The following is a 14,019-nucleotide window of genomic DNA, read 5'->3' as shown; positions in this document are numbered from 1 at the left end:
CCAGCAGTCCAAGCTGATCATTCAGACTACACGATTTTTACAAATAAGCATACAAAATTTTAATATAAATTTACAAAACAGTCCCTTGGGTTTCCTGTCAGTGAATCCAGGTTCAGAACAAGTGGTTTTCATGCTGGAGTTAGGATTTGATGGCAGAAAAGGTAAAGAAGGTTTGTTACTGGCACAAAGATTTGTGTTTGAAGTAGATTGTAGAACTACTCTGAGGAAAATGTTTTCTGTTTCTGGAGTTCCAGAATGAGATCCCTAAAAATTCCATTTTTTTATTCTTGCATAATTTTAGCATTTTTTCAGGAAGATATTGTTTAAGATGTAACCCTATATATTTTTAGGAAAAACTTCCCTGTCTTGTTTTGTAGTTTGGTTTTTTTTTGCCACAGTATGACACCTTCACACTACAATATCCTCTAATTTCTGGTAGCACCTCTGTCATGGACTGGCTGAAAAGATACAGGCTTAAGCATTTCTCCTTTCTTTGTCTTCACACTTTCACAAGTGAGCTATCAGAGTCCTCTCTGAATTTAACAAGGACGGTGTTAATTTATTATCCTGTTGCTGCAAATCCTACCAAAATTAAGCAGCAAGCTTCCCACCTTCTAACACACAATGTTAATTCAATCTGTGAAATGAAGCTGAGTTGTTGGCTAAGCACTGCTGAACAGAAGCAAGAGGGATAATTGTAGTGACTTTTATTAATTTCCTGTCCACTGATCACCAAAAGCTAATACTGTTTGTCTGTCTTGTTATTTGTCAGAGGCTTCAGATGGGGAGACCGGAGAAGCATCTTCTTCACACCAGTGGGAAACTTTGCATGAGAGGAAGAAAGAATAACAAGTTCTTCAAAGTTTTCAAGAGCACCAAGCCAAGAGCTTGCAGTAGGAGGGAATGCCTGCTTGAAGAAAGATAGAAGAACTAGAGAGGGACACCAGGAATGTGGATGAACACCTTCAGCATCCCTAGAGAGGGCAAATGTAGATTCAGCAAACCTTTATGAGACAAAAAAATCCTGAGATTTGTACTCCTAACAGCTCAGCTGTACACCCCACTGTCTGCATGGGGTTTCCCTGTACATGTATCTGCTGGCCAAGTGACCAGGGTTACATGCAATAATTTCCCATCTGCACAGCCCCATTGGAACATCAGATTAGTCATGAGTATTTGTATTCTGACCTCAGAACTGAGTAGAAAAATAAGAGATTCCCCCTGGTTTTCTAGCTTGGTTATCTTGAGCAACGAGACACGGGAAATCATGGCTTGTCTCTTCTTGTCTGCTGGTTTGCATCTCTCTGGGGATTTCTCTCCCTGCTCATACTTTTGGATTACTTTTGCCAGTTTCAAGGAAAAGCTTCATAGATGAATAGGCATCTCACAGCCTATGAAGTTTTTGCAATATTTGGGAAGAGAGGTGACCCAGTAGGTGATAGAATCCAGACCAGAAAGAGGCCTATTAGAGATCCAGACCAAGAAGATGGCTTTAACTGAAGTTCATACCTGTTTTTTAAGCAAAACCTAGTCACAAAAAATGAAACTAAAGGAAACCATGATCTGTTCTTTCTGGTGCTCATAGACCAGTTTCTTAAGTGGCTGCAGATGTTTTGAGAAGTGTTTTTTATCACTGCTCAATAAAGTTGTTATATGTGATGTGTGTATTATTTGTCTCATACAACAAACAATGTTGAATTTGTTACTCTACCATCAGGGAAATTAAATAGCCTAACCATTAATTTTAAATGGTTGTGTAGCCTCAGTACTGATTTTTTCACAAAGTTAAACAAAATGAACAGAAATTGCCCACCTGCCATGCAGCGTGTTGCTAAAGAGTCCTCTTCTTTGAACTCTCGTAGTTCTGGCATGCCTGGTACTTATCCTATGCCTGATTATTCAGAACCCTTAGATATATTTTCCTCCTGCCAAACCTATCTTTCATTTTTTCCACTTACTGCATTGTATATACAAAATTTTATGGAATATAACCTGTAGATATGACACCAGAAATTATCTCCTGCTAGTATCTGTCCTCGTCATGGAACATCTCAGGACAAGAGGCAGTGAGCACACACTGAAACACAGAAGATTCCTTCTGAACATGAATAAACACTTGTCTCATGAGAGTAACCAAGCACTGGCAGAGGTTGCCCTGGGAGATTTTGTCTCCTTTGAGATATTCACAAGTCATCTGGAAATGTTTTGGGGGCAGCTGGCTTTAGGTGACCCTGCCTGAGCAGGGAGGCTGGACCCCGTGTCCCCAAGAGATCAGCCTTAGACATGCTGTGATTTCCACCATCCTTTTGGCTTACCTACAAGGTGTACATTCATGTTATCCAGTTCTTCGTTGGTGCTTAAACTTTTGTTGTGAGTATATGGCTTCAAAAATTGGAATTAAAGGGTGGGGACTCTTCTGATTGTGACTGTCTCAGTTACAGTGTATGACACTGGGGGAAAAAGCCCCTGCCTGCAGTTTTTATTAGATGCCTGAATTCCTCAAGATGAAAGCCTCACATGCATTCATTGATCATTTGCAATGCCTGTGAAATGCCTCTGAAGAGTGACTTATAAATATAGTAACTTAGCAATATGGCTATTAAAAGTTGCTTGCTGCTTTTGTACTTAAGAACAACACGAGAGGTAGGAGAGGAGACTATTTGTCCCCTTTGATCATGCTTCCACATTTTTAGTACGCTGTGTGGGATGAACATCCTCTTTTTCTTACCTATTTTCCAGATTCAACATTCTGTGCTAAAGGCACATCTCATGTCTTTTCATATCTGGAAGGCCACCTCTTCCTCTCTACATTTTCTGATAGGAAACAGGGTGGTTCACTGACAAAAATGATCTGAGACTTCAAGCTTCCAGATTTCCTTTCATACTTGTTTTCCCACTGCTTCAACAATCCTCTCTTTGGTTTCTGCACTTATGGCAGGAATAGGTTCAGTGCCAGACTCTAGGAGAGTGGCTGTCTGCATATAGAAACCTTGGAACCATCACTGACAGTGGCCAATTTAAAGTTAATCCTGTTCTGCTTTTGTAGCCCTAGTAGTAGGGAATATCTGCATCACCTGATGATTTTCCTGAACTGTCTCTCTTAACCATAGCTCCTCAGTTTTCTCATGTTCACCACTTCAGAGCTGGCTGTCCAGGTGATGGTGGTTGAAGTCCTGCAAACCTACAAGTATGACACGCTGCTTCTGAAACAAATTCTGCAACCTTTGTTTCTGATAGGGAAATGGTAGATGGAAGCCCAGTGCAAAAAAAAACGTGATTAACACAGGATGTACCTAAGAGGAACTGCCAGAGTTTTAGCAAGTGGTGAAGTGAAAGGTTATGAAACAGAGGGAACGCTGTGAAATTCCCTTAATTTCCTTAGAGGAAAGCTAGTACGTCTTCACAGGAAAAGTGGCTAGACACAAGTCATTGTGGGTACTGTTGAAGCCTGTCTCAGCAGAGTGCTTGTTTTGCTGGGACACCATTTCCCTGGGCTTGAAAAGCAGAGGCTTTTCAGCTGGGCACGCGGTCATGCGGAACTGCTGTGTCAGCAGCTGTGTGCCAGCTCAGATACCACCAGTTTATTTGTTAGCACTGATGTGGCCTAAGAGTATCCATACAGGGCAGCCCTGTATAATTACAGCAGGATGATTTTAGAACTCTGTTCATGGCATATTTTGAAGCACAGGCAAGCCTTTGTCAAACCCCAGTCTTGTCGGTGTTACGGTGTGAAGCCTCCATTTGTGAAGTCCCATTGACTTCCCCAAGTGCTCAGCTAATAGTATGAGAAGAGTCTAAGGGGTTTAATCCTTCTCCTGATACTTCAGTGAAAATTAATTTCTTATATATTATGTATGAGTCATATATTTCTGTTTGTACATGAATATTAATGTTGCATATTTTTGAAGTTCTATTCTGTAGGGTTGAATAATCTTGATAAGTAATAGCCCCAAATTCTGCAGGATAAAGTTTGAGTGGAAAGTGGACAATTAAGGGCAGGGGAAGGGTCCTGCATCACACTTTGGAAAGTGAAATTAATAAGCATTAATTTTCCATAGCATAGGAGAAAAGTGGTTCTAGTCTTTAAATTAAACAAAATAAGGTATATAAAAAGCTTCAGTTTTGCCTTTCTGTTAAAATCCAGAGAGCTTTTACAAAATTTGTGATGGAGAAAAGAGACAAAAGAGTAAGTATTCTCTTGTGCGTACTTGCAAACTATTAATTTTATTGGTCTACATCTGTTGCTGATTGTTGGTGAAGAAAGTAGTGGCTTTATTGAATGACAGTCTGTCTCAGTACGTCTTCTTTAAAAGAAAGGGAAAAAAAGCAACTTTGAAAATAAAAAAGTCTATTAGAATTTTAGCTCTCTGCATCTCAGACCTGCCAGGCCATGCTCTACTGCCTGCGCTTTCATGGCACATCATCTGCAAAATTTTCTGTGCGGTCTTGGTCGTAGTTTCTCCTCAATATCCATGGCCACTTAGCTGCTCTGATACTGAGATGCTGAATATTATGATGCCTCTTGGTGTGTTAGTGGCTCTCTGGTCTTAGAGAGTCTCAGGTTGGCAGCCTTATTTTGATTTCAGGTGCAATGTAAGGAGACAGAAAGAGCTGGGAATGCTGTTGGAATGTTCAGTTGCTGAGGTGGTCAGCTCCAGATTTCTGAGCACTGCTCAGCACATATACCTGCAGTGCTCAGAGGTTCAGCTTCACCCAGGATTAGGTCCTTGTATAGAAAGACAGGAAGAATCGTTGTTTAGATCCCAACTAAAACTTGCAGTGCTTAAACCTGTTTGTACTCCTAAAAACTATGTAAACCTGTTATGAATTAACTGAGAAAAAAATAAATATACAGCCACATACTGCCAGGTTTTATAGTCACTCTTCTGAGGTACCTCATTTTAGTACTGAATTTCAAAGACCTAGAGAGAGTTAAAGGATTAGAGTACTCAAAGGGAAGAGATGTAATTTTTAAACGTTACAAGATGTGTTTCTTTCTGTGTGGGGATGTGAGACATTGCAAGCTAATGCACTTCATCAACCAGGAGAGGGGCAGTTTTGTAACTAAGGCTCATTGAAGACAGATGTGATTAAATGGAGAATCCAGAATGTAAAGGTGAAAGACAGAACACCAGACCAAGACTTAAGGCAGAGGAAGTACCTCTAGAATTAGTATTTGTATTTTTATCTCAATACATATTGTGTATTAAAGCAGTAAGTAACCACAATGAGAGAAATTAGGAAAAAAAATAATGTTTTTCTCCATTTTTCCTTTTGCTTAACTTTTGGGATTGATTGTGTTCTTTCTCTAGGCATGTCCACTCAAGCCTCATTACACTTAAGACCCTGGTAAAGACAAGCAAAACAGAAAAATCATTATGAACATGTTTTTAAAAGCAGTCAGAAAATGATAATTAAAGGGTGTTGTGTGAGCAATGAGAAGATTTAGCAATTAGTCAGTTCAAAAACAATGCAGTATGACAGTGCCCTATAAGGAAGATAAATAGGTAACTATGCAGTGAAACTGGCTAACATATGCTTAGTTTTTTTGGAGCTTAAAAATGACAGAATAACCATCCAGGAAGATAGAAAAGAAATCCTCAGTTAAGGTACTGTCAAAAATAATCAGATCCATTTTGAAAAATGGCTAAATACACAAATAAGCTGGGACTATGCTTGTTCTTGTGCCTCATACAGGGCCAATCATGCTGCAAGTACTTGATAAAATAATAACATAAAAAATCAGCTAGCAACACTAGGAGTTAGCACTGCTAAGTTGCTGTAGTTACTGCTCAAGTTTTAACTTGGTTTTGTGTATGTTTTGTTAGAAGCTATTCACTTGCTCTTGTTGGGTTCCCTTTCTGTTGGTTTAATAGGTTGACTTGGCTCCACCCTGGTTTTCATGTGAGGGAAACTATAGTTGAATGCTTGGCCTGTGAGAGGGGAATTGGAGGATGTGGGAGGAGTAGCATCACTTTCTTTTGGCACCAGCAGGTTCTCTCAGTTGTGTCATTGATCCATCTCCTTGCACTGTGCTGAAACTGAGTGGAAAAAGCCCTAAATGTCCTCTTCACTGGTGTGGCAAGGGTAAACAGAGTATCTAGTTGCAAACAGGGGATTATTGTTAGGTTAACAGGTACACATCAATGGCATTTTTGGTAGTGCAAGCAAAAGAAGTGCAAAGGGAGTATAGAACAAGCTAGGCATGCCTGCAAGGCTGAGAGAGTGTAGACATGGTGCATTAGCAGCTATAAAACATTTTTTTTTTTTTTGTTATTTCATATATGTAACAAGTATCCTGTGCAAAGGGGATCCAGGAGATGCAGAAATCGTATATTTAATCAAGGAAAGCAATGCTGTTGAAAAAAATGCTTTGCCACGGAGCTTGTGGCATATCCTCCCCATGGAGGAGAATGAAGTATGGATTAGGTGTAATATAATGGAAAAAACTGGCTTACTAACACAGAAAAATATCCATCCCAAAATTCTCAGAGAAAGGAGCTGAAGATAAAAGGAAAAATTAAGCAGATAAATTTACAGTCTTTTAAGAAAGAGGTCTCAGCAGCCTGGGAAAAGGCTGCTAAACAGACATTTAACAGGGGATGTAAGGATTATGCATGAAATTACTGGTTTGTGAGACTGATTTAAACAGTGAGGAACATGAGAAAAGGCTAATCAAAGACATGATAGAAGAACACCTAGAAAGTTTGGATTTAATGAAGGATAGAGGGCAAACATTCACAAAGGGAGGATCATGCTTAAAATTTTCAATAAAGAGTATTTTGAGAGAGTAGCCACAAGTGCTGACAGAGAAGCCCATAAACATGATTTACTAGGTTTTTTAGCAGAGCTTTTGAAATGGTATAGCACAAAAGACTAATCTGTTGGGTGAATAAGTATGGCATAGGGAGAGATACTTTGTTTGATTAAAAAAGAAAAGAAACATTGACTTGGGTATGGAAAGCATTTAAGCCTTGTGAATTGAAGCAGGTTAGGTTGGAGGGGTGTGAATAATGGAAAGCCTTAAGAATCATTATTTGCACCAATTTTGTTGAATTTATGCAGCATATCAGTAGTCTGGAAGAAAGAATAAGTAGTAAGGTGATAAAATTCCCCGATAGTACAAAACTGGAGAAGTGTCAGAACATAATAGGCAAGTGATAAAATTCTGAATGACTTTGACAAGGAGGTGGAGCATGGGCAGATAAGTAGCATATGCAGTTCATTTTTGAGTAATATAATGAAGGTAGGAAGTAGGAAAAGAAGATTGTATGGATACCTCAGCCAGTCACAGGGCACAGAAAGCTACACAGAAGGAACTTCTACATACTTCTGAAGCACATCTGAATAGAACTGTAAATCTTCTAGTAGAACATTTATTAGTTGTTTTAATTTCTTTATAAAAACAAAATTCTGGACACAGAGCTGATGTACCAATTGAAAAAACATATTCTTGGGCTGTTAAGAAAAGAGATAATGTTCCATTAGACATGACATGAACACTTTGAGCACCTTTATAGAGAGGAAATTCTGAAAACTGCAAAGTGACAAGTGAGGATCAGGACAATAATTAAAGGTCTAAGGGATATTAATTATTCAAAAGGTTAGAGGGACACATGCATATGCTCTGCATGGATTGGAGGCCTAATCCAAAACTCATCAAATGCAGTTTCAGAGTTTTTGGTTTTAAAAATAGGAATGCAAATGAACAAGGATGCAAGGGGAAACCAGATTTGTGTGAGATACTTAGTCCAAACAGGTAGCTCTTCTATGACAATTTTGAATGGCCCCAGGAATGATTTGGGCCTCACATTTATGCTCAGCATGTAGGAAACAAATTGGCACTTAGGTTTTTGACAGGAGAGGGTTTAGTGAAGGATTGTGGACTACTTTGTTGAAGAGTCTTTATGAAAAGATGAGGTCACAATAATATAAGGAATAAAAAGTTAAGCCACTTTCTTAATTCCAACTGATAATGAATAAAAAGAAAAAGTTAAACCACTTTCTTAATTCCAACTGATAATGTGTTGCTCTCCTCTGGAACAAATCTGATATTTTGCAACAAGGCACAGTTTAGAGCACAGGCTTCTCTTGATGCCATCCTGGTCCTCCCTGAGTTCATGTGGTGATGCACTGATAAGGGTCTTCTGCTGCTTTGGGCTTGTTTTTATGTTTGGAGGAGAGAAAGAGAATGCCATTTTCTGTCTCACATGAGGCTGGCTGGTGTCCTTTGGACTATGCAGTGATGGCAAGTTAGGGTGTAGGTGCTCCCTGCTGTTCACCCTTCATCATTTAGTGGACCTGATGTGTGCTGGGCTGTGAGCTGGGGCAGCAAGGCCTGGGTCCCTCTCTGTCCTGCTGAGTCCTTTATAGGCACAGGTGACATGGGCAGAGGAGCAGGGAGCTCAGCCAAGTTCCTGGCTGCAAAAAGCTGCAGCAAGGCAAGGGAAGGAGGCTCTCCCAGCCCTGTGCTGCTTCTTCTGTGGAACCATTTTGTATTGCAAAGGGCTGGAGGCACTCAAAAGAGATTCAAGTGCCTCTTTCAAGCAACCTGATTTTTCTTCTGTACTGTGCTACAGAAGTGCTGCAAGGCTTCTTCCCCAGCTATACAGGGAAGGGAAATAGATCGGCAAAACCTCAGGGCTCATTTCTGTTTTATTCCCCTAAGTTTCCCCTTTGTGGGCACATGGAGCAAGGAGGGCCTGTATCTCCTCCTGGATCTCACCCCGGATGGAACTGGGACCAGACATGAAGCACGTCAAGAACCAGGAGCTCCTGTGATTAGTTACAAATCCTTTGGTTCTGACAAAGCTTGCGGGACCAAGATGTAACTTGCAGTTAGAAAAGTCTTCCTTAGAATGTGAAACATATGGAAATAAGTATGTGGGGTTTGTTCAGTGTGGTGTGAAAATGACTGGGTTTGATCACTTTGAAAATCTAAGACTAAGTGAAATTTACTGAGTTCACTTTTAAAATAAAAACCATGCACAAGTTCAGACACTTTGAGATGACTGTTTGTGCAGGTAATAAATGTTGATGTCAACATTTTAGAATATGTTTGGAAACAAAAAAGAACTAGTGTTTGATCAAGCAGCAGTCACAAAAACATTCTTCCCTTCATGATAAAAAGAAAATCTCTGTGTGTGATTCTGCAAATTTGTTAGATCATTTTGAAGAGGCTAGTAAGTGCTAGTAAATTATTATTTTTTTTGTTGCTGTCAAATTAGGTGGGTTTTGTTGGGTTGGTTTTTTCTGTATCAGACTTCAAAAAACCCCCAACCTTTGTATATGTTGTCATTATGTACATCAGTCATAATTTTGCCAACAATTCTTGACATGCACTCTGCGTTACAGTGCTAACAAGAGAAAAGACCAGCCATTAAGTTTATGTTTCTTTGTTTTTGAACAAAGTCACATATCAGGAATAATGCTAGGAGTATGCTAATAAACAATATATAGTGCCAGTCATCAGGGAGTAAGAAATATTTTCTAACTAGTTCTAAAGGGAAACAATGTTTTAAAAAAAGGGAGAGTGACTGTTATTTATGCAATATTGTTGTTCTATATGTCAGCATCAAAAAGCATCTTGTAAAGAGCTTAGCACAATAAATCTTTGATCACGACTGTCATTATTTAGAGGTCTTTGATAGATCTAGATGTAGTGCAGTAAGGTTAAATTTACCAGCATATAATAGGAAATCCTTAGACTGAATCTGAATTTCTATCAATGTTAGCAGTACTGTCACAACAAAAGAAAAAGAGAAAAAGTGTTTTATCTTCTAAAACAGAAGGCTTTACAAATTCTAACTGTAAAACTAAGTCAAAGCAGATTGGTTTTCTGGCTACCCACTGATTTTGTTTGTTTACCAACAGGATTTTTCTTGGTTACAGTTCAGAAAACTAAAGTTGATTTAAATGAAGAACAGCAAAAAAAGGCTTATGATTGTTTCCATCAAGAAACTATGCAATGCCGTTTGTTATTGTCATCAAGAAAATTAAAATAGCCTCTGTGTATAAAAAGTAATGAGAGATTTGTAAAGAGGAGCCCACAGAAGCACTTAATTTCAGAGCTGACTTTGATTAGTCACTGATCTTTCAGTTAACTTGTTAAGACAAGATGACTTAAGTCTATATTATAAAATCTATATATTCTTTCCAACAGGCTTAAAGCAGAAAGATAATTAATGAGTGGGCACTTTATCTGTCTGGGGCAGGGCATCTAAATTTAGATGCTAATAACAAATTCAGCAAGTCTTTAATAATGTTTAGAGTCAGGGAAAAAACCCACAGTCTTTCCTTTTATTAAAATCAGTAATATCAGCTGCATAACACTGTAGAAGTTACATATATAAAAGGCTGTATTTTTCATGCACATTAGCTGGTGAGCCCTACCTCTTCCCCAACAAATATATATGAAATTTACCATTTGCTTTATCTATACCAGCTTTTTGTAACTTTACATCTTTAAGAGATATATGTTTCTCTTTTTTGGGGGTGTTGTTGGTTGTTTTTTTTTCATTTTTGCTGATGTAGGCAGTGTATCTGTGGCTGAACAGAAAGATAATGTGTCTCTTGAGTTACTGCCTTGATGTGGCAGTTCAGGGCTTACTTTGCCTTCATTGCATCTTCAAAACAACAATTGAGCTCTCCAAGACTGTTACCTTAGGACTTGAGTCCTTGATACTCTAATTATGCAGCGGAATAATTTTTATGAGCCTGACTTGTCTCATTAGATGTCTGGATAACTGCAGATTTCAAGTCTTATAATAAACCCCCCAAACCTTACTTTTGAGTATACTCTTAGTTTTCACTTTTAAAGCAATGCTTTTCCATGTCAAATCTCTGGCTAATTCAGGTCAAGAAAAATAGTAAAAGAAAATAGAATCCCACTTTTAGAGTATTGCAATGCATTGGAAAAGTGATATACCTTGTAGAAAAGCAGAATTACAGATCTCTTTTGAAAGACACCAAGACACAATCAGAAAACTTTTCCTGTGCCTGAAGAGCAGAGCAATGCATTGCCTTGTTTATAATGACATTTTATCTGTATACACCGTGATTTTGCTCATTTGTGTAATGAAATTTGATCTGTATACACCATGGTTTTTAAGTAAGTCAGGCGCAATCTAATGTGGCCAGAAGGATTGCTCTCTGGCTCATTTCCAGCCAGCCTACCCAGATTTAGTACAGGCTTGCCAGTAGATACTGAAGCAACTGCTTGGACACATTAACCATTTATCCAGACTAGCAGGGATTTTTTCCTCCTTGAAAGATGGCAATGTGGTGAACCATTTAAAGTCTGTGGTGCAAAGGAGATCCTGACACACATCTGAGAATGAGCAGATTTCTGATTTCTGTGTTATCTTCCTGACTTCTCCCCAGTTCTCTAGTGGTCCTAATCCATTGGTATAAAGTGAAGGATTCGTGTTGCTTTCTGTGGTGTTTGAATCACATCCCACACATCCTCATTGCATTTTGCCTTCCATGAATATAAAGCTGGTGTCTTAGCAGTACTGGTCTGTCCATGGAGTTAGGAAGATGAAAAAAACACAATCTCTACAGAGTTTCAGAAAATTCAGATGAAAGGTACTAGAGAACTGCAGAGTGTTATTTTTTAATATTAATAATTAAGCCTTAATGAAAACACTGCTGGAGAGCTTTAAATTACCACTTTGAACTCAGTATTTTGAGTTATAATGAAATTAATTCAAATTTTATGTTTCAGTAAATTTTATCTACCTTGTTTCTTTAGAAGAAGACCTACCAGTGCATCAAATGTCAGATGGTTTTCTACAATGAATGGGATATCCAAGTTCACGTTGCAAACCACATGATTGGTAAGTGACACACTGGAACTTCTCAAAGACAGATAGCCATTTCTCTTACTCATGATCCTCATTGCCTCTAAAATTAAACCGAGTTAAGGAGAAATTAATTGTGCATCCATCAATGATTAACCTAAGCATGATTGATTTTTTTATTCATATTATTAGACTTGATAAAGCATTAGCATATTTTATTTTCTGCAAGGGCTAGTTTAGACTTCTGCAGAGAATTATATATCCACTGCCAGTCAAAACACAGGTGATTAGCAAATTAAACTCCTAATCATTTTTGCATTATTGAAAACAAACTAACAGGAATGGTTAATGAACTGGATGTTAGCTTTCCGTAGAGTTTTAGACAGGTTTTAATTTCAGAAGTTATTATGGTAATGACACTACTGTGTACTTCTCAAGCGCATTGGTACCAAAATCAAAACTGGCTAGTTTCTATCATTAGGAAACATAAATAATTCAGATGTCTATAAAATAGTATTTTTTGTTGTGTTTGAGTAGTATAGAAAAAAATATTTTGACTGTGTCTGTAGACAGTTTAATATTACCATTTATTTGAAATATTAAGGAACTGTAGTATTCAGCGATGATTTCTTTAAAGCATTTTAAAAAGTCTTCCTGAATCCAAGTCTGGCTTGATGTTTACAAGGCTGCTGCAGTTGTAAATTGGAATATAACAAAAGCTGCTTTTTCTTTGATATTCATATTTTCTTATTATTTGCTTATTCCCCTAGGATGTCCCATAATGTTTTCAATTTGGTAACCTCTCAGTAATAGCACTAATAGTTCTATCAGCCAATTAAATTTATCAAGCACATTATTTGCCAGCTAATAAGATAACATTGCCAGAGTTGTCTCACTTTGTTTTTAGCCTCTTTTCCAAATTTCACATTTCAAGACAGAGATGAATACCATTGATTTTACACTCCTTCTTCCCTTCCGCTGTTTTTCTTGCTATAATAATAGAAAAGCATGCAAAGCACAGACCAAGGGATATGGCTTAGAAGCCAGTAATTACACATCCAACAGAAGATAATTGGCTGGTGTTGTTTTTGTTGTTGTTGGTTTTTTTCATTTTATAACTTAAAAATGCTTAGCTTTATGCTCATTTTTTTTCTTTCACATAATATGCAGCTTTCTTCCACGAGCACTAGCAATCTGGCTGCACTGTAAAAGAAAGTTACCTGACAAAATGCAATGGCCGATTTTTCTAGGTACTTTATTAATAAGTTTTAATTTATATAGGCTATGAATATTTTATGTAATTTTCATAAAAATGGATAAACACAAAGAGGGGTTTTTAAAATAACAAAGCAATTTGCCTGTTGGATTAAGCCTTAGTTTTGATATTTTTTGTCTTTGGGGAAGAGATGATTTGTGTTGCTTCACAGTATTCAGTCTGGGTCTGTAACATGGAACTTAAAACTAGGTTATTACCCACCACAGAACTCACCGTTTCTGTTGTTTTCTTTGAATCCAGTGTTTCACATGTTTGTAATTGTAGCATATAGTGACACTGAAATGTGACAGGGAATATGGACACTGTGGGTAAGAATGCTGGAATGACAGAGTAGTTTATTTACTTGCCACCCACTTCCCAAGTGCCTCACATTTTCAGAGTAGGAGCCCAGAGTAGGAAATCTTTTTTTCTCTGTTTTCAGGATGAATTTTAGTAAGGGGTAAGAATGGGAGGAGAGAAAGGAGGAGAGAGTCAATAAAGCAGGACAAATCCAGTCATCTAGCTTCAGCCTGCAGATCTGAAAAGCCTGAGATTTTCTTAAACTGAGCTGTTAACTCCCTATATTTTATTTCTAAGGGCTGGATGAGGTTGAATGAGAAAGAGAATCTTTTAAAAGATACTTAATTGTTTTGTCTGTGTTGTATGTAATCATGCATGATATTGCTTCATGACATAACCATAGTGACACAGATTTAAACGTGCTTAATATAAAATCTTCCTAGTAAAATGAAGAAGGAGCTTGCAAAACATGCAGGGAGATTTGCTGGTCATGCTTGTGGTAATCTGTGTTCAGTGTGAAGATTCTTATCTGCACTGCCAGACTCAACAGTGCAGCTCCTAATCATGTTGCCTCGATTAAGCAAATGCAAGGGTGTTTTGTGTTGGGGTGGAGTGAAAGGAATGTCTGCATTCTGGAGAATTTTGAATGTGACCTCAGAATCA

General features: G+C 38.0%; 1 protein-coding gene across 10 annotated transcripts in view; it reads left to right on the top strand.

Moving 5' to 3' along the window:
* ZNF521 (zinc finger protein 521) overlaps window positions 1–14,019 on the top strand; it is a 232,500-nt gene that overhangs the window by 103,357 nt on the left and 115,124 nt on the right. For 8 of the 10 annotated variants that reach the window (XM_071737376.1, XM_071737380.1, XM_071737378.1 and 5 more), the window contains one exon: window positions 11,753–11,837. In XM_071737376.1, the coding sequence (XP_071593477.1) occupies window positions 11,753–11,837 (85 nt within the window). Of the gene's footprint in view, window positions 1–772; window positions 1,660–11,752; window positions 11,838–14,019 lie in introns of those variants that run through there. The other 2 variants (XR_011724515.1, XM_071737377.1) reach the window with 2 other exon arrangements.

Source organism: Heliangelus exortis, chromosome 2, assembly GCF_036169615.1.
Source record: "Heliangelus exortis chromosome 2, bHelExo1.hap1, whole genome shotgun sequence".
NCBI lineage: Eukaryota > Metazoa > Chordata > Aves > Apodiformes > Trochilidae > Heliangelus > Heliangelus exortis.
Note: the sequence above shows the minus strand (reverse complement) of the source record. Positions and strands in the feature narration are given on the sequence as shown.